The sequence below is a fragment of the Corvus hawaiiensis genome, chromosome 4 (assembly GCF_020740725.1).
Source record: "Corvus hawaiiensis isolate bCorHaw1 chromosome 4, bCorHaw1.pri.cur, whole genome shotgun sequence".
Lineage (NCBI taxonomy): Eukaryota > Metazoa > Chordata > Aves > Passeriformes > Corvidae > Corvus > Corvus hawaiiensis.
This window is the reverse complement of record NC_063216.1, coordinates 41,823,505-41,844,662: the sequence shown is the minus strand read 5'-3', so window position 1 is coordinate 41,844,662 and position 21,158 is coordinate 41,823,505. Positions and strand designations below refer to the sequence as shown.

Sequence of the window (21,158 nt, the reverse complement as noted above, 5' to 3'; positions counted from 1 at the left end):
ACAATGAAGAAGCATGTTTCCATGCAATTGTGTCAGATTGCATGTAGATCAGGAAAGGACAGGGAATGCTTGAAGTGTGGAAAACTTTTTAAACTTCTGAGCCACTGCTAGCTTTTGAACGTGGAGCTCTAATGCAGAGGCACAGTAGCACAATCCCGTATTCTTGTTCTGCTGTTACTTGGCGGTAAAAGGGACACTCATTCTGAAGTTAGATGTAATAGGCTGCACATGAACTATATTCACAGATGAGGCACCACTTTAAACAGCAAAAATACTCCTTATAGATGTATCTGGGAACAGAATTGGTTTCAAAATGTGTAGACAGAAGAACAGGCTACGAATATCTAGACAGATGTCAGAATACATGTTTAAAATCCAGTTCAGAGCCAGGGGACAAAGAATAACTTCTTCAGAGTTGCAAGGAAAAATAATCTGCCTAGTAAAGATACGATAAAGATTTCCAGTTATTTTATCACCTTTGCTTTTATTATAAACTGTCGTGATTGATAGGACTTCTATTCCTGGAGTTTGTAGGGGGTTGAAAACCCTCTTCCTCATGCAAATCAAATTGCAAATTATATCTAAGCCCTGGTACATTTAATAATATAGACAGTTAAAAAAAGATCATCTCCTGTATACTCTGTGTCTTGTTCTGCTCTTTTAGCACTTCAGTCCTTATGGTTTCAAATATGTGCTTTGAGACCTGTTTCACACCCCCGGTTTCTAAATCTTATGTCATTCTTCTTCATAATTTTGAATTTAAATTCAGAAAAGAAAGACATTTATGGTTTAACATTTTAATAACGCTGCAGTCAGATTTTATTAGTGCTTCTCTTTTACATTTTGCATGAGATAGGAAAGAGTAATAAAGAGAATATCATTGTAGGGTTTTAGGATTATGAGCTTAATGTATTATGATACAACAAAATGTATTATCTAAGGGTCCCTTTCTCACAAAGGCAAATGAGAGCACCATAGATATAGCAATATAAAGCAGCAGTCAAACCAGCATTAACATTCTGTAATTGCAAAACCATTTTTGATTAAAATGTAATTTATTTTTAAAAAATTGAAATAAAGTGCTTTAGGATTCCTAATCTTGGCTGTATGCACATGAGGCAGCCTGTGAGAACAGAAATGACCAGCTAAACAGTACCAAGCCTATTTAGTAACTAGCCCCTAAATCCACAGCAGGGTCATCGGGGCAGTGCGTGTGTGTTGGGATGTGAGGAACCACCAGCCCAGTAGGGCACAAGCGGCTGGAAGGAATTGCTTCCTCAGGAAGTCCTCAGGACTGCTGGGGGGTTTCAAACATTCCTGCAGCTGAGAGAAAAAAACCTTAATAAAACCTTCGTGCTTTCTTCCCATGATCTTTGCTACCCCAGCAGGCATGAAGATAACTCCCAAAGAAAAAGGGGAGTTGCTTAGTCTGGAACCAAATCTACAGTAAATGTAGAAGGTGGAAGGCTCTCCTTTTGCTCACATTCCAACTTGTAATGAACCTTATAAGGCTGAGTATCTCCGCGAACCTAAGCTATACTAAATATTGGTTCCAGGAGAATTGATACTGGTATCTCCAAAAGTATGGGGTGTGTATATACTTATAGGCATATAGCATATATAAAATATGGTCTGTGCGTGTGTATATAGATATACAAATAATCTATGCCTATAGCTAGCCATACACCAGTACGTCCCTTCCGCGCGCGGGCCGTGAGGGGAAGCGGCGGCGCGCCGGGGCGCCGCGGGCGCGCGCACTACCCGGCATGCAGCGGGCGCGGGGCTCGCAGGAAGATGGCGGCGCCGCTAGAGGAGTACGAGAAGGAGGCGGGCTGCGTCCCCATCCTGCACCCGGAGGTGCGAGCGGCCCGCCGGGCGGGAGCTGGGCGCGGGAGCGGGGCTCGGGGCGCGGCTGGGACGGCGTGCCGCCGTGGGGCAGGGGGGGAGTGGGGCTCGGCGGGCGGGCGGGGTGCACGGAGGGCGGGAGGTGCGCCGCCGCCCCCCGCCGCCGGCCTGGGTGTGCGCGGCGGCGGGCCGGGGGGGGTAGGGCCGGGCAGGGCGGGGAGGCGGGTGCGGGTGGCGGGGAGCAGTGCGAGGTCCACCGCCTGGCCCTCCCGTGCGCCCTCGCCGGCGGTCCCGCCCGTCCCTGAGTCGGGGGGCGAAGCAGCGGCGGGGGCAGAGGCGCCCGGGTGGTGCCGCGGCAGCGGTCCCCGAGCGGCAGCCCGGGGGAAGCGGCTCGGAGGCGAAGGAATAAATGTTTCCCCTTGCGTTTGGATGGCACTGGTCTGCAGCTCACCCGCAGGTCGGGTCCGGCCCCATCCAGCCCAGCGCTCCCCGTGTGGCGTGGGCTTATTTTGAGAGCAAGCGGTCTGTTTTTTCCAGTGTGTTGGCGGTAGGAGGAATGTTTACAGGTAACATGTAGAGGTCGTTTCCTGCCATTTTTTTTACCTTTCTATTGTGCCGCCCACCTTGCAGCATGTGTGTATTCTTGAGGACTAGTATGACTGTTTTGAAATGTATTTTAAATAGTTTAGAAAAGCTTTTACGTGTGGACTTGTCACCTGATACGTTAAGGACTGTAAGAATTGATTTTTCAGCTTACAAAACAGAGAAGTGCATATGTCAGGCTCCAGTTTTTGCTAAACAGATGGTATCTTTTTTCTTAAACAGTGTCTTAAAAGAATGTTAGTTTATTTGATGACTGAAGAGGCTCTGTAGGCCTCTATATGTGATCGTGTATCTTACCTACTCTGCCTCTCTAAACTGTGCTCATGACCAGTCTGTTCTGAAGGGTAATTAGCAAAGCAATAAACCCCAAGTGTCTTGATTTTTTTTTTTTGTTCTTGTTTTTGTTTTTGTATTTTTTTATTATTTTTGGGCTTTATTTTAAGGGATTTGTATAGACTGTTGCTACACGTTTCTTCAGCCTAACTGGAATCAGACTAAATGCAGTACCATCAGTAGCAGTGTCTGATGATTTTCAGAGGTGACACAAGTTTTCAGTAGTGATCCACACTCTGTAGGATATTGATGTTCTTTGAAAGAAAGTGTTCTTAACTTGTGGAAGCTTCAGATAGGCAGTCTAAGACTGGAAAATGGAATAAAAAGCATTTACGGCTTGTCAGAAAACCATTGTGTTTTAAAGATTGAAGATTCGTGTTTGTTAACTTTGAGTAATTACTGTATAGCAGACTAAAATCTCTCAATTTAAATTGGTAGTCTAGCTAGTTAATCTGGTAGAATTTTATGCTGTTCCTTTGATGCATAAAGTCAAATGTGTTTACAAAAGATGGGAAAGGAAGCTAATATATATAGCATGCTGTACCATCAACTGGAGTCTTTTAATATGCAATAATTATCAGTCGTTTGGAGAGAGTTTTATTTGAGTTTTCCAGAAATGCTGAGTATCTGACTAGATCTTTTTTGTACTCACAAAATAGTGTCTACATGGATTTCAGTGAGTGTTTCCTTGTTCCCTAAAGTCTTTGTACAGATAAGCTTTAAAAGAGAAGGATGTTTCTCATGTTGGTGGTGAGACAGACTGACTGTTAACAGATACTCAAGAAATACTCTTTTAAAAACTTACGGATTCTGTGCCATAGCAGAGCTGTATTGTCACAGACCTGCCCTCTGAACAATGCAGTGCATCTGTATTCAGTCATTTTTTTTTGAGGGTCGGGGGCCTTGATACTTGGTGATTTCCACTTTTTTCAAGAAAATAGCACCATGTTCTTATGTAAGTAGTGACATTGGAGCATATAATCAGTTTCAACATTTGTATACTTTTAAAACCCATGCTTTTTATTGGACTGTCAAAATCTTTACTTTTTTTTTGTTTGTTTGTTTCGTGGTGCTGTTGTTTATTTTAAATGTGTTTTTCAGGTATTTTTTCCATGCCTTTTTTATGAGGCTTTTGCTTCTTGCTGTCTTTTTGTATTGACTAATTTGGATTACTTTCAAATAGTTAGAAGTTTTTGTGGGGTTTTTTTTGTTTGTTTGTTTTGAAGAGATGTGTTTGTTTTTATATGGGCTCTAAGGCTTTGCATTTTGCCATGAAATACTAGAATACAATATTAATGTTGTAGGAGAGAGATTCTTAGAAATAGTGAAAAATTACTTAAATACTGGCGTGCTGGGAGATCTGTTTATTTATTTATTTGTGAAAGACTCAGTTTAAAGTGATTCATTAACTTCGGTACGAAGAGGTAGAAATTGATGAAAATATGAATGCTTTAGGAAACTTATGTTGGGACTGCTTTTTATGGGGTTTGTGTGGTATCTTGCTGACTGGGTTCTTGGGCCTCCCTTGCTCCCTCTCTCATGAATGCAAGTTGAACTTAAGTAATGGACTCTTCTTTTCAAGGATATTTATTCTTTCTTATGAGAAGTTCAATTTAGTATGACAGTGTAGATCTCACTCTTCTCTTTTAGCTGTAAGATTACTAGTGGAACAACAAAGCTTATGAAGATAATTTTAGTGGTGAAGTACAACAAATAGTATTAATTGCACATGTAATACTTGTAGAATGATCTTATAGTATATGATAAATGCTCAGAGAACCGCTGGCTAACTAATACATCTTGGAAATAGTTGTTAGGATTATTCCTGAATGTCATTATTCCTAAAAGTCTTGCAGGAGTTAGTCTACTAGACTCAGTCTTTTTTCATTAATGATTTGGAAGTAATATCACAGTTGTCATTAATAGAACTTGCAGACAAACAAGATGGATGGGTGCTAAGCAGGGAGGATGGAACTGTACAAAACCATCTCGAATTCACGTGAAGTTATGCTGGTAAAGCAGGCACACCTTAGTGCAGCTATATTCAAAGTAAATTGATGGTAAGGAACATATGCACGGGATTGTATCCCAAAAGTTATTGATTGATAGGATACAAATATGAACAAGCACTTCAGCAGAAGTTCCCAGTATAATGCTTTGTTTAGAAATGTGTAAGAACAAGGAGAGGATTTTTGGCTGAACATGTGGTAATGCTAATGATGAAGTTTTGTCTTTAAAAATTATTGTTAAATAGTGAAGAGTATGGGAAATAATTAAAAATTATTTTAATAATGCTTTATGGTAAAAGGCCTGCAAAAGCCCCGTTCACATTATCTAAAAAAGTGAGAAGTATCTTTTTTTCCCCTGTGTGAGTATTTTCGTACTGAAATCCAGTGCTTTATTCAGTTTATGCTTAACAAGATCCAATGACTGGAAAGTGAACTTGAATGGGATCAAATTGAAAAGCACAAAGTGGTAAATGCTGAGGATGAATAATCATTGTAACCAAGGAAGGAGGGCAGTGGTGGATTATCCAGCTGTTGATGTGTTCAGCTGGAGTTTAGATATCTTTCTAGAGATCAAATGCGAGTTTTTTAATTCTGCAACTGGATAACTGAGTGGTGTATCAAATATGTGAATATAGAGGAGTATAGACTGTTGGAGTGACTCTGATTCATATACATGAATTCTTCAGCAGGGTTGGGAGGTGCATGGATGACCAAAGGGAGCCTTGTGGGTGTAGGTCTTGGAGCAGACACGGCATTGGTTGACCTGCAGTGTGATATGGTAGCTCCCTGAGGGACGCAGAGCACCCTACAATGGCTGAGTAACACTGGGCTAAGTAGTCCCTGCTGGTTTGTTTCTTTCTCCCACTGTTTAGGTTTCTGGTGACAGAATGGCAAACTCTGCTTCCTTTTATACAGTGTAGCCCTGGTATGGGAGTGCTGCTTATGCTGATTATGTTTGTTATCCTTTGAATAAGTTATTTTAGTAGGCCAACAGACCCCCTGACTTTAAATTCCTTGTATCTTCTAAATAAGAGCGAGTTCCTGATTGTTCTGTGGTGGGTGATGATAAGTTTGGATGTTTAATTCTGTAATTCAAGGGGCGGGGAGGCAGGAGAATTTTAGAAAATGGATTTTGCTTGTAATGCTCTTTTATATTTGAAAAATATTCTAGATGTGGGCCTAGTATGGCCCTAACTGCCAAAGGTATTGCAGCTGTTGAGGGCTGCATCTCTTCCTAAATGGTAAGAACTATTACTGGGGAGGAAGATCTGGTTTGTTACTTCAGTGTAGTGCATTTACTGGTGTCAGGTAGTATGGGATATATTTGAGACAGATGGAAGTTACTGTTTATTACAGATTTCTTTTGACATTAAAAAAGTCTTGTCTGAGAACCATCTTCCTGCAAAGTTGAAAAGCGATGTTAATAGTTATGGGCCCTGTTTGACAGGAGTTTTTCCCAGATGGAAGCTGTCATTCTTACCTTTGTTTCTCTCCTTATGGTTCAGTTTGTAACTACCTAGGAAGTTAGAAGCGTATCCTGGTATTCCTTGTTGGTGATTTGAACAAAACAAGTAAACCTACTGTAGATAGCTTTGCTCTAATTTTTTCTGTTCAAGATTTCAGTGAAAGGCGTGACTTTACCATCCAGCTCTATTCTCTGTGGAGCTCTGTAGCTGTTGTTGGGGTTGTACTTCAGTGCAGATTGTTCTTAATTGTCCTGTACAGATACAGGACTTATTGTGTTGTTAAGTCAGGATCACTCCAGAGACTAGTCTTGCATTTGTGAGCTCATTCAAAGATCAGGTATCACTTATTATAGTGCTTAAAAAGGAGAACAGAACTGTGATGTCTCAGACAAATTAGCATACTTAATATTGAAGGTTGAACCTTGCTTTGTGTATCTTGGGTAGCTTCAGAGGTTGAGGCTGGAGAGGACTGCAAATCTAATCCAACCTTGTATTGCAGGCTGAAGTTTTTTTAATGAATTCTTTTTATCACCAGAATACTTATCATAAAGTGAAAAAAAACCCAAACAAAATCTTACCATAATAGATCATTTTGCATAGCTGGGAAAGTTGCCCTCAAATATAATTAGTCTGTTTAAGAATTAAACATGTTTCTAGTCTGAATTTTATTTCTGTTAGTTACATCTTGAGAGATATCTGTCCAAACATAGGTCTGTCTGTTTATTTAAGATGCTGATGATTATCAGATCCCTACACTACTGTTACGGTCTGCAGTCCTCCTGACCCTTTTGAGTCTCTGATGTTCAGTCATCCTTCCAGTGTTTTCATGGCTTTGCTCTCGGTTCATTAGCTGTTGGAGGAACTTGGGAACAGAGCACTATTCTGGCAGTCACACAGTTGTGGTAGTAAACACCTCTGGATGCCCCATCCCTGGAAGTTTTCAAGGCCAGGTTGGATGGGGCTCTGAGCTCTTGTGAAAGGTGTCCTTGCCCATGGCAGAGGGGTTTGAACTAGATGGGCTTCAAGGTCCCTTCCAACCAAGGCCATCCTATGATACCTGCTCATCATTCCCCACACATATATTTGTACTGGTTTTGTTGGGAATTGCGTTACACTGGAAACTTGTACCCAGATAATGACCATCTGTTCGCAATCGTTTCTAGGATGGGTCTTCATTTTAGATAGGACTTAGCTTTTGTTGATATTTAAAAAACCCTGATTTTGTCCTGTCCCAACATTCCCCAAGTTGTATCAGAAACAGAGTATTAGTTGTTCCACTTTTTCTCTCTCCACACACTCTGTGCCCTCCCCTCCGTGTTAGCATTACCTCTAACTGTTGGTTACTTCTAGGTTGCAGACAATGGTGAAATAGGGTGGTGTCAAGGTACAGGCTCTAAAGGATGCTTAGTGTTTTCATATTGACACTTCTCTGGGGGTTTAAAAATGGGAGCTACTGAGAAGATAAAGAGGGTTTTTTTGGAGCATATTCCTTAACTAGGAGAGTGTGTATAGTAGTCACAAAGCAAATTATAAGAATGAAGCTTGCTCACCTTTAGTTTTTGATACATGCAAGATAGACCACATTAACTTTCATTATATTCTAATTTTTTAATCAAAATATCAGTCCCAAACATTAACCCAAACACTTTGGACATTAACTGTGTTTGACCATTGCTACTACTTTATCAAATGAAAGTGACAGCTTTAATTTCCTATGAAGCCATGGTACTAGTCTTTGCTAGTCTGCTATATTATTAGTATTTGCTTTTTTGTCTGTTCTGTATCAAAACCTAGAAAAGCTAGCAATAACTTAAAATGGTAACTGTTTATAACCCATGTCATCTTGTATCCACACTGCAGGAGTTTCTTCTGGCTTCATGAATAGCAATATTCTTGTCTTTTGGACTATATGGTTGACCTAAACAACCTTTATTTTAAAAAAGTTTAATACTTGTTCTATTAGAAAGCATTTTATTGCCACGACTGTTTGTTCTGCACTTACCTAATATTTTCAAACTTTGTGGGTTTGTGTTTTTGTATTGACAGTTCTATCAGTTCTTACTTTGTAATCTTGACAACTTTTGTTAATTTCTTTTATTGCTAGGATGGTGCTTGCCCTTCTAGGGATAGGGATGTATTGTATCCTTTTGCTAGCATTTCAGTTTTTTTGTATTTTTCTAATTTGTCGTGGTCACTGTCAATGCTTCTCTTGCCATTCTTACAAAGTTGTTCTTACTTTCTTTGTAAACTGTGCAGTTTTTCACTGCTCTGGTCTTTCTCAGCGGTAAAATTGTTGCTTCTTGGGCATCTGGTAAAACACTTAAACTAGTTTTTTAACTATTTACAGTTTTTGTTATACATATTTTCTTCTGATTTGGGCAGTAATTGATTTTAAAGTTAAAAACTTGTTTTCAGACAGGCCATCTTAATGCATAAGTTATAAACATCTGGTTTGACCCAACTTTGTGTTGATTCAGTTTTCCTTTGCTTATTAAGCACAGGCCTTATTTCTCTCAGATTTTACATAAGATTAGTCTTTCAATAGTGCTTGTTTCACTGTGTTTGCCTGTTTGCCTAGGAAAGTAATGAGACTTTATGAATGTGGAAGAAAGTCTACAGAATTAAGGAGGAAAATGTTTGTTTGCTGTTTGCTTGAAAACTGAACAATACTGCCATTGGTACTGACATGTTTAGACAGGAACAGCCTCAGTAATTGATATTTCAGCATGCACACTGTCCTCTGTGGCTTTTCAAAGACAGTATGAGATAAAGATTTGACTTTCAGGGTATCCTTGTAGTTGAGAGAACACTGGGATATATTACAAATGAGACGGTGGAGCAAAGTAGAAGGCTTTTTCTGAAGTCAAAGGGAGTCTGGATGAATTGAAGCATTGGGCCTGTCATGCCCAGTATGTGGTGCAACATCAGACTACAATTTGTCTTGTGCAATTTTGAAATCTAGCAATTTCTTCCTACACTTGCAGGATGCCCTGAGGTATGTAGAAGCGTTTCCTTGGTCCTCTCTATAAGGAAGGAGGTACCAAAAATGGAGGGTAGTGGGAATGCTGTGGTCAGAACTTGGAAAGCTCCTCAAGATCAGGAGAAGATGTCTCAAGAAGGAGGGAGCGCAGTAGGGAGAGAGGGAAGACGTCCGAGCGTGCTCTGAGAACATTTGCATTGCTGGCTCTGAAGGATGCGATTTTTATGATTGAGTCTAAGCCGGTTTCAAGCCATGGTGGAAGCCAGACACAGCTCCTCACCCTTCTTGGGGTGAGCTCTTGCAGTTGTGTGGCCAGTAGGTGACTTGGGGTAGTACTTGCTTGGTGAGTCTGACCTGATCTGACACTGTTACTTTGCTGTTGTGAGAATGGGTAAGAGGTAATGGAGAAGGTGCAGCCAGGACCAGGAATGTGATCACCTGCCTGATGGCAGGTCACTTTTAGCTTGTCTTAAGCTGATTGTGATTTAGATGCTTTTGGCTTTACTCATATGCCAGTGATGCTTGTCTGGTCCCAGGATGAGCCAGTTCAGGGAAGTAAATCAGTAGAAAATGCATCCAGTAAAAAGAAAGCGCTCTGAATAACTTTTTGCCAGTTTGCTAAGCCTACTCATGGAAGGATCAAGTGCACTAAAGTACTGACAGAAGGTAGACAGTGAGCTGGCAGTCCTGGTTTGGAAAGTGAGGAGCTGGAGAGAATGGGACCGTTCTTAAGTGTCAGACCATGGATTCACTGAGCTGTCTCATTTGCTGCAGGAGATTGACTATTAGCATGACTAGAAGCACCTTTCATGCACTTCCTAGTTGTGGTGGGTTAAGCAGCATGTGTTTATCATAAGTGGGAATGGGAGTTTGCTTTGCTGGCTGTTGATGTAAGGCTCCATTGGCCTCTGCAAGGTTGAGATGGGAATGGTGAATTGAAATTTCTTGTAAGGATTGAGCACAACTTGTACTAACTTTTTTTCTGTATCTGCCAAAGAGAAAAGAATATCTGTAGCTAGGCTGACTGCTCGTTGTGACATGTGCACTTGCTGGTGCTCTAATTCTTGATGAATGAAAAAGACATTTACCTTTGAAAAAGACTTTTAAGAATATACTTTTCTGTGAATTTTAAAAAGAGGACTGTTTTTTCTTCAAGTAGTTGAGTATCAGGGTTGAGCTAGATACATACTTGGGTGCATTTTTGAAGTTTAGCACTTTAGCACTTAGGTCTTTCAGGGATTTTTTTTTTTTTACGTTAATGGCTGTGTAAGCTTGTGTATTGTGAGATCTAGACCTGTGTAAATCACTTGGAAAAAGAATAGGTTAATTTTTGCCAAAATCCTTAGATTTTTGGCTCGGAACACAATGCAACACTCTGTGAAAAGAAAGCCAAAAAGATAAATGTACATGTTAATCTAAGTTGCTGACTAAACAAAAGCTTTATAGTGAGCTTTACACCATAACATTTTAAGCTTTTAGTTTTTTTAACCTTTACAGATGCTAGTAAATGTAGCTCTTTTAAATAGCACTTGCTTTTGATGCTGTGTGTGCAAACACAAAGCCTCTTGAAAAGCCTATGTGTGACGCTATGGCTTCCTAAAGTATAACACTGTTTAATTTAGGAGCATCTTCAAGGAAATGACTAGAATGCAGTTGACTGGTTGTGGGTGCTTGTTTTCTTCCTCGTTATCAGCTGTCCTTTAAATCACATGAGCTCTGACCTCTGCATAGAGTGGTTGGATTAAGAGGTCTAGTTGAGTGTCTCTAACTCATTATGTAAAAAATTAGATCTATGTTGGAGAGTATGCAGGATTATGTTCTCTGTGTGATGGCTGACTTGCTTGTGTGTGGAAATCTGTAGCAGCAAAAGGACCACTTCATGGTCCTTTATGGTTTAAGGTGAGCCTTTTCTCCATCTATTTCACCACTTTTTAAAGAAAGCATTGTCAAACTACAGATTGATTAAAAAAAAAGATTTAAGTATTTGGTACAGATTTATTTCCATTGTTTACGTATTCTATAATTAGCTTCTTTAGGGATTTCCGTAAACGAATCTTGTCTTTTAGTGTGTCAAGAAACTGTGCAAATAGACCAGAATTGTAGGAGGTAAACTGAACAGACTTCACAATATGCAGTAAAATGTAAAAAGTAATGGAAAACAGTCACAGAAATTGAATAGAAGTTTATTTTGTTATGTCATACTCATTTGGTGTAATTTAATGCTGTAATGGGGCAGGGAGAATCCAAGGGTTAAGGACCAAAGTAAGGCAAGTCTGATGGTATATATTTGTAAGCCAGACACTGAACTTTTTTTTTAAAATGCATAATTTGATCAGTTAATAAAAAAAGTGATATGGCATGCTTTTTTCTTCCATGGAGAATGTAGTCTGGTTTAGGTGGAAATTTCTAGCACGCGTTAGCTTAACTTTAGGTGTATGTGAATCATCCTGGTCCAGACAATCTAACAGCTCATAGCAGCTGTACGCTTTGGCTCCTCAAAGTTGTGAACCTACATAGCCCTAGAGAATTCTTAACTTTCTGGGCTAGGTCTTTGTGTGAATATGAGAAGGATCAGACTGTTTCCACTTGATGACAGTCAACAGTTAGATTAGCTGTTGCAGCAGGAAATGTTGGGAGAAACTGGATTCTAGAGAAGAATGTCTGTAAAGAATTGATTGTGATTCTCTCTAAAACTATGACATTTTAGCCTGTTTCTGTGACTTTGTGTGTTGCAGAATTAGTTGAAGGGGTAGGGGAAGGAAAGTTACCATAAACTTTAGAAGAGGATCTTTCATTAAAATTATTAAAATAACCGGCAGTATCTCTTTTTTGTTGTTGTCATTTGTGTTTGATTGATTTGCTTGTATTTATTTTCTAAGCATTTTTCTATTAGTGTTAGTTCATGAGTGACTGGTCTTCATGTATATAAATGAATGTGGGTGTTTATAATATGTAAATAACTGTGTATAAATTGGTCTGTATAGATTCTTGCACCTTTTTAAAAGTAGGAGGAAAACTGGGAGAGCAAACTAAAAAGGTTGTAGTAAATGAAGAACAGGAAAATTGAACAGGAATTATTTAATACTAACCTCCAGTATTCCCTGCTAAATGTAACACACATACATGAGGATTATTATTTAGCTTCCCTGAAATAGTTGCAGTCACTTCTAATTTTATTATGATTCTCTGACTGCAGCCAGATAAGAAAACAGTGTAGACATTAATTAAAAAAGAAATTATTTTGTTTTTGTTAAGAAGCACAGGCAATAGTATGCAATATTTTCTGGAAGGTAATACTTTTATTTCTAAGTTTTTATTTTAAAACTTGTTAGTATTTTCTCTTTAAGTCTCAATTATCTTGGTCACCATTCAGAATTTGAGTGTCTGATTTTGATCATGGTATCACTTCCTTGCAGCAACATTGCATAATGTTAAAGGAAAAGCAGTCCTAGCCATCTGTTAATGCCTACCAGAGCCATGTGTGGCAGCTGTAAGCAGCAGTTCTTTCCTCCCTTCCTTATGTCCAAGCAGGCATATTGACCTATTCATACCCTTCTGCTATGTATAATTGTGAATTATGAAATTGCTGTCTCAGAATAATTCAGTCTTGGTCATCTTTTTCTTTCATGCATAACTTCATATATTTTTCTGTAAATACTATTCTCAGAATCCTTAAGGTTATTTCATTTAGGCTTTTTTATTGGAAAAGATTAAAAGCTTTGAGTATTGAGAGGAAATGAGCATAACTTTACTTGTGTGTTTGGTTATGAGGAGGACTGATTGGGACTGCCGATATCAGCACAGCTTCCAAGAATAAACACTTTTTCCCCCTCATCTCCCCTGTACTTCTTGCTTTTTCCTTTGGAGTTATATTTCATATTTTGCATTATCTTCTCTTTCCCCATCTTACTGGTCCTATTTTCCAGAGGAAAAATTTTTTCTCTATGTTGTTCCTTTTTTTACCGAAACATGTCTTTTTTTTGTTGTTGTTGTTTTTAAAGCATTATTCTCTTTTGTGTTTTTTTTTCCTGCACTGCATTACTTGTGCATCTGTGCAAGCAGTCTGCACATTTTGTGACTAATGAGTAATGACAAAATAGTCACAGATGCCTATGAGTGATTAGGGCCTTGTCAAAGGATAGTCACTGAAATGGGAAGCTTATCTAGAAGTAGTGATCCTTGGTAGGAGTGGGGGAACCAAATTTGATTCTTACAGGTAAACAAAATTTGTCTTTCTTGCAACCTTCTAAGCTAGCCAACTCTAGCAATTTCTGAGCAGAATAATTTTCTTCAACCTGTCAGCCCAACTTCTTGGGTATTTAAAAGCTGTGGTGTGTTCCATGATTGCTTAGTCAAATTAACAATTAGCAGCTGTGGAAACGTTCCTGCTACCTTCTGTTGACTTGCTTTTCCTTTCTGAGTGGCTCTGGAGCCTGTGTTTTCACAGGAGAAACAGATTCAGCTTGCTGTCCTACTAAAAGATAGAGTTTTCTATTTCTTGTTGTTCCCCCCTTCCCCTTTCCTGTAATGGAGTGGAGTGGGCGTGGTGTGACCATAGCTCCAAATACCAAAGCTGGCTTGAGTTAGGCAGCAGGAGCATGGAACCAAGAGCAGTGGGAAAGAGTGGGCAGAGGAATGACCTTTCTCTTTTAGCAAAGGTAACAACTTTGGCTCAAGTCCTACTTGGAAATGGCTCCTTGAAACAGGATGAAATAACTAGAGACTACTGTTTGCAACTTACTTATTTTATATCAGTGACATCAGGCCTCTGCTCTACTACCTTCTTACTGGTTTTCCTGACTCTCAGCTGGGGAAGAGCCATTGTCACTAAAGATCAAAACAGCAAAAATCAAGTGCACTTGGGTTTCAATTAGGTTTTCATCTTTTAATTGGCTGTTAGGGTTTTTTAACAGCTGATCATAATTGAAAAATTAAATTTTCCTGGAATAAATATTTTCATCAAAAAAGGGAAAATATTTTAACACTTGGGAAATGTTGTTGAAGCCATTTGTGAATGCAGTTTATACTCTAGGCTCAAAATGTTATGTTGCTACTTTATTATCAATCTGTCATATCATATGTTTAAAAAAATCATAGTAGTTTCAAGAATTTAAAGTATATTCCTAAAATTTGTGTGAGGGCGTGTGAATTTAGGGGAGGTTCATTCTTTTAGGTGGGAACTTACAAGCCTAAACTCATTATTTTTCACTTTTTAATGCTTATTTCTGTTCCTTTAGTAGTGGGAGTCAGGTAATCTAGATCATTGTAGGATTTAAAAGTTAAGCTTTCTCTTCTGTCCAGCAAGTTGGAGGAAGTAATCGCTATTTTGTGTGTTACTATTTTTTGTTAACTCTGAAAAGAGATACTATGTAAATGTCATAAGTGTGATTTCTCTCTATCTTAGCTGCTGCTGCGGAATGACCCACACTGGGCAAATTGCCCCCGATGTAGCACCACTGCGGGTGGTCCTGCTGGGGCTGAGCAGCCTGTGTAATGCCTGGGCACAGCCAGCTTTGTTCAAGCAGCCTGCCGTCCACTTAGAGACGTGCCTGGGTGTGTTACGGCAGCATCTGATGGTCGTGCCTGCGCTGAAGCTGTTGTCTGTGGGAGCAATGCATGTAAAAAGAGATTGTGTTTAATATCACCAGGTTTTTAAATGGCAGTCTTTTAAATTGCTATGCGAAACATTTAGAAATGGGAAATGTGCCACCTTGAGCAGGTACCTGGTTTGCATTCATTCATTGTAGGTCTTCTAAAGGTCTCCTACCTCAGGCTGTCAGTTGTTCTCCTGTTATTGGTAGCTTGCCCAGTTAGTGGCGTAAACCTATGTTGCATTCTCTTAATATTAGTCTTTGATTATTTCTTTCTAAATCATTCTTTCTAGAATAATTAGGAGAAACTACTCTTCTGCATTTATATTCTGGTACCCTAGCCCTGCACAGGAATTTCAGAACCTTGAAAACAATTATTTTCAGTTTCTAGCTGCTACCTTGCTTCTTTTCTTTTTGCCTTATCAGCCAAGCACAGTGTGTAACAGCATTATTTGCATTGACTTGGTCCAAATCGCCTGTCAGCAGGTGAATCAACTATGACTGCGATTCACAAAATCCAGGTTTTCTTTTCTCCTGATTCCTGATAGCTTTTTGACTTAGGAACCCAGAGGTTACTCTGCAGATTACAGTCGTAAACTAGGCACTCATAATGCCAGGTAAGAGCTATCCCCAGCAGAATGGCTCTTGCAGTAGCCAGCATGCTACTGTGAGCCAGCATGCAACTGCCAAGTTGCATAGATAATAATGACTGATAAATTTTGAGTCTAAGATTGGGAGTCTGTGTCTGGGCTGCAGAGAACTGACTGTATTGGCTGAGAATTCAGATTTTATATGCTTTCCTGTGATGTACTGTTAAAGATTTACTTCCAAAATGAGCTGTGTCTGCATGTTCTTTTCAGGCACATCTAAAGTCATCCTTTTTTCCACAGTTTACACTGTGCTATAGAAGACTCCGTGGTATGATTTTGGAGGCTGTGATGCTCATAAAACTTTGAGGATTTTAGGAATTGTTTCAGCTATTCCTAAATGTAAAATATGAACTCAACTCTCTTAATAAATTATAAAACATAGGGTTCACTTTAAGTTTGTATTTGTTGTGAGTCTTTATATTAAACAAATGGATTGTAGCTGCTCAGGTATGTACTGGGGGGGAAAAAGGGGAGAACTGTTTCTTGCTTAGTTGTGTCTCATGCATCGCTTGTGATCACCTCAAATGTTTTTTGACTTCAGCTATTTTGTATTGATGTATATTGAAACTTACAAATTCTGTTAAAAAGAGTAGTTCAGAGATGCTATCAGTACAAAAGAAATATATATATTTTTAAAGGTACTGTCATTAGCTTTAAGTCATTAGGAAACTAGTAAGCAGGAGTTAATACCACCTCTCACTTTTTAAAATTTACATGGTTATTAGTTAATACCTGAAGTTTTGTTGTATTCTCTTAAACCTTTTTGTGGAAACATTAGTATCATAAGGCTGTGATTTCATGATCACTCTAGGCTGACATTAATGTACACTGCTTGAGAATGCTCTCTTGACTGGCTACTGTAGGCTCAAGGGAACAGAAACCACGTTTGCATGCTTGAAGTGGTCAGGAAAATGCAGGTTAGTAAAAATAGTGTTCTCTGGTACACTAATATATGACTGAAAGACAGCCAGAGTTTCTCAGTTTGTTTTTAATAATTGTTAGATGAGAGACTTTTCCCCCTTCCAGTAGCTGTGGGAGGCTCAAAAATACATCAGACTACTGTCTCCTCATCAAGATGCTCCAGGACAGTGAATATTTTTTTGTTCAGGTCTCTGCCTACTTATCCTTCTAGCTTTTCAGGGTCTGAGCATTACAAGTTGATATGTAAAATCCTGCTGCAGATGTGTGGTGTAATAATGGGGTAACAGAGATAGTATAAATCCTGCTTTTTTCCTAATATGACGGACAAGAAAAAAAATAATGTGGAACAAACTAATGAATATAGCCTTCTCTTATATTTTACTTTCTCTTTTAAATTGTAATGATCTCTGGTATCTTTTCCAGCATCTTTTACTCCAGATAACACTTTGGCTTATCTGGTAGCTGAGGGAAAAAAGGCTTGGTTAAGCTGTTGCCTTCTTCAGATACAAAGCAAAGCTATGCTTCTGAATTATAAGAGGATTGTTTGTAACATATGACTTGGATGACAGCAGATGCCCTGTTACATTTTTAGGTTGTGTCTCCTGTAGAGATGGCAACAGAGCAACCTTCCTGCTGGGCTGGCTATGCTTAATTGGTTCATCTAGGTAATTTTTCAGGCTTGGAAAGAAAAATTAAATGCTGCAGAATAACATTGTGGTCAAGAAAAGATATAATCTGCTGATCACTTAGGTACTGTGGAAACGGAAAAAATTGTATTTCTGAAGAAAAGCTGTGCATAAGAATAAGTCTATTTTGAAAATAAAGACTTGCTGCACTAGTCATCAGTGTTAACTGTGTTCTGGTTCTAAAGCTCTAAATGATTCAATTTTGTGAAAGATTTTTTTTTTAGAGTATAAATTTTCATAGTTTATCTAACTATATAAATTACTATATTAATTTAGTGCAACAAAATGTACTTAATGCATTAGAAATTCTTACTTGGATTTTTTCCTCCTGTCTGAAATAGGTATATTGTATGTAACAAATACAAACATGCTCAACTGAAGTTACTCAATTTTTAAGTAAATACTGAGAGTTTTCAGCTTTGCAACTAGACTAATTTCTTGATAGTTTACTCTGAAGTTATAACTGGTATCCAGAGTTTTTAGACTTCTGCCTAAGTGGTACTTCAGCATGTTGAAATCTGGAAATACTTAAAATGTGGGTTTCAGACTTCAATCTTTTTTTTTTTTTTTTTTTAGCGTCTTTAAAAGATATAGATAATGTATGTAATAATTTTAGAGTAGAAATAGTTATTGTGAAGTAACAGCCAAGATGAATTAACATCTGAGCGCTAGAGGGCAGTTAACTTAAACTCCCATTCATTCAGTGGGGAGCGGGTTAATGTCCCGGGAAGCAAGAAAACAGTTTGGCTCACTAGCCTCAACTGGGCACAGTAAGCAGTTATTTCTCATTGTGCCCACCAGCTCCTTTTGCAGAAATTACTGCCCAGCTGAGAGAACATGAGAAATAGGAAGGCCTGCTCATGCTCATGCTGGCAATAGGAACTCTCCCTAACCCTAATATATCTCTTAGTCAGTTAAGCTAACAGGACAACGTATGCCTCTAAGGAGAGGTAGTAGTGGAGCTTTGGGACTATGAATCCTTCTTAAGGTTAGGTGCACTACATGATCATTGTCTTGACTCATTTCTCTTTATTTTAAAAAAAAAATTAAAAATCTGTCTAGTATAATAATGAACAAGTTGGTAGCTCATTGCAGTAACTAAGTGGGAGTTGAAACTGTTTAATTAAACACCTTTCATGGGGTTTTTAAAAGTTTTTCCAGATTTAGATTAAAGATAAAAATTCTTCTCATGGAAGTATATGTTGGGGAAAACTGAACGTAAATAATACACTTTAATGAAATCAACTGAGATGTATCTTTAGAACGTGCAGAGAGCTTGTTCCTTTTTTTTTGCTTTTTCACCCATATTGCAGTTTTCATAGTTTTTTATGTAGCTATGCTGAATTGCATGGCTGGTGCGCAGAGGCAATCGGCTATAGTATCTGCAACGCATAGGAAATTGTCCAGAAGATCTATAAAATTAATTGTTCAGTTTCAGCTTGCACTTTACAACACTGAGTGTTGTAAAGAAAAATGGTGTCTTGCTGCCCTAGTGATCTGTTAATACAGTGTTTGAGTATAGATTCCAACAGGGGAAGCACTGAGCCTGAAAGCGTTGCCTTTCATCAACAGAATTAAGTCAGGGAGCTGTATCTGTCGAAGCACACATCATGGTCATGCCATTTACTTTTGAGAGCCACAGCTTAAACATACACAGATAACCTCTGCTATTTGAAATGCAACATTAATTTGTAGAAACATACTGAGACTTTGTCGGTTTATGGCAAATAGCTTTTCTAGCTGTGTTATGTTGCATTTGTAAAAGCAAAGTAAAGCAAAACAAAAAATAAAAACCCAAGCCCAATAGTAACCAAAGAAATTTGTTCTTAGTTTTTGTTAGCATTCTGTAAAAACACAGGTAGGAAAAAAAGTGTAGGATTTGGCAGGACCCTGTGATTGCAAGTCGTGTTTTCTGTAAAGTGTTTGAAAACTATACTGGGGAATATGGTAGCCTGCTTTCCAAAATGTAGAAATGTACCCCTGTTACACTTAGGTAGCTTTATAGTACATTGAACTGGGTACTGGTTTTAATTTTGCTTATAAAATAAACTTTTTTTTTCCTCAGAAACTTCCTAATTTGGGTGTTCTAAAAGCAAGTTTGTCTTTTTTTAGGAAATAAAACCTCAAAGCCATTACAACCATGGATACAGTGAATCTCTTGGACGGAAAAGCCACATTGATGATTACAGCACTTGGGACATTGTCAAAGCCACGCAGTAAGTTTATTTTTGAATGTTAGATTTGTCTGTGTCTTTATCAGTTAGAAACAGTAAAATGGGTTGCTTTATTTGTGTAAAGTGGAAGGTAAACTGTATTTTTTCAATCCAGTAGTGGAAGATTTCAGAAGTAACCTCTGCAAAATTACTGTTAGGACAAATTTTTGATCATTGTATAAAAACAATGGGAGGAATTGTGGTGAGTTGTAAATATAGGTGGTTGCTGGACAGATTGCTGGAAGAGAGAATGGTACTGATGTTTATTTTCTGTCAGTGATGATTTACAGGTAAGCAGGCAACATTTATATGCAAACATAAGGGTTTGATTGATTTATAGGTTAGAAAGAATGTGTCTCTAACTTTCATGGAGGACTGTAGGAGTAAACTGAGTGCAGATTTAATTGCCCTCTTTATGCAGATGTATTATACAAATTTGTTTGTTCCACAGTCCTGTAGCAGATACTAATTTACAAGACTTTCTGGAGAGTTGTCATGATGCTATTTTTTAGTTTGCTACTGTTTGCCATTCAGAAACTGTCACCACCATCACTTTTCTTCAATGAGCTGAGATAGTTCTGTAAGATTTGTATCTTTAATATTGTATTTTCAATTTGAATGCTTGAGCCATTATGGATCTTAGAGAGCTATTTGCCTTTTTCTTCTCAAGACAAAATTTTTCTTACATTTTTTTCGTATAAGAAAGCAGCTTTGCAGCTCTGCATGTGACACAGGCCCAGTTTAGGAGTAGGAAGTATGTACTTTCCTTCATTTTTGGAGTTGTAAGGAGTTTAGCTCCCTGAAACAGATGTCTGACTCTGCTATTGTTGCTCTAAGTACTTTAATGGTAGCACTGCAACCTATAATACTCATATTAGGGTATTTTTAGAAATTACAATACTGGCACAATATCAAACTAGCTGTTTCTTATAAAAGTATGGAAGTGTGTTTGACAGCAGAAGTGGTTTTACAAGTTACCTACTTCTATTCTTGTATGCTCATTGCGTATTTGGAAACCTAAAATACCTTTGTCCCTGTTAACCCTCAGATTCAGGCTGATCTGTGCTTTCAGCTGAGTTGTTACAAGTCTTTTCTAGTCTCCTCATACAAGAACCAACTGGTCTGAGTTGACATCTCACCACAAGGACTGCAGTTTCATATTGTAGCCCTAATGGTTAATATTGCAGGGAAGGGGGACTGTCAACATGATCAAGTTGTGGTATCCAGGCAGCACTTCCCTGATTAGGAGGAGAATTCACAGAATCACAGAATGAACTAGGTTGGAAAAGACCTTTGAGATCATCGAGTCCAACCTGTGACCTAACATTACCTTACCAGCTAAACCATGGCACTGAGTGCCTCATCAAGGCTTTTTAAAACACCTCCAGGGCTGGTGACTCAACCACCTCCCTGGGCAGCCCATTCCAATGCCAAACCACTCTTTCTGTGAAGAATTTTTTTCTGATATCTAGCCTAAGCTTCCCCTGGCACAGCTTGAGGCTGTGTCCTCTCAGACACACTTTTATTTAAGCATTTACTAGGTTTTGAAGGCCATGTTATAAAAAATGTCTGTCATAAAGGGAAATACGTCTGAAATTTAAGGTAGAAAATAAACCCACCAAGTATTATAAGATTTGCAGTAAAATAAATAATGCTGCTGATACATTAATTCAGTGTTCTTGAAAAGATACGCTTTTTCTACTAAAATGATGTAGTTATTTGCACTTGTAAAAGCATAACCTATCACATTTATGTATAAAAAAATAGGTGATCTTATCTTCTCCCCTTTGTCCTCTAAAATTAGTACTCACTGAGATTAAAATATCTGCTGACTTTCCTTACTTTTTAGTTCAGTGCTAAG

General features: G+C 38.5%; 1 protein-coding gene across 1 annotated transcript in view; it reads left to right on the top strand.

The window, feature by feature from the left end:
• The first annotated feature begins 1,768 nt into the window (after nt 1-1,768).
• ZDHHC17 (zinc finger DHHC-type palmitoyltransferase 17) overlaps nt 1,769-21,158 on the top strand; it is a 68,759-nt gene continuing 49,369 nt past the window's right edge. Inside the window, exons 1-2 of the mRNA XM_048300988.1 lie at nt 1,769-1,857; nt 19,197-19,300. Of these exons, the coding sequence (XP_048156945.1) occupies nt 1,795-1,857; nt 19,197-19,300 (167 nt within the window). The 5' untranslated portion in view covers nt 1,769-1,794. The remainder of the gene's footprint in view (nt 1,858-19,196; nt 19,301-21,158) is intronic.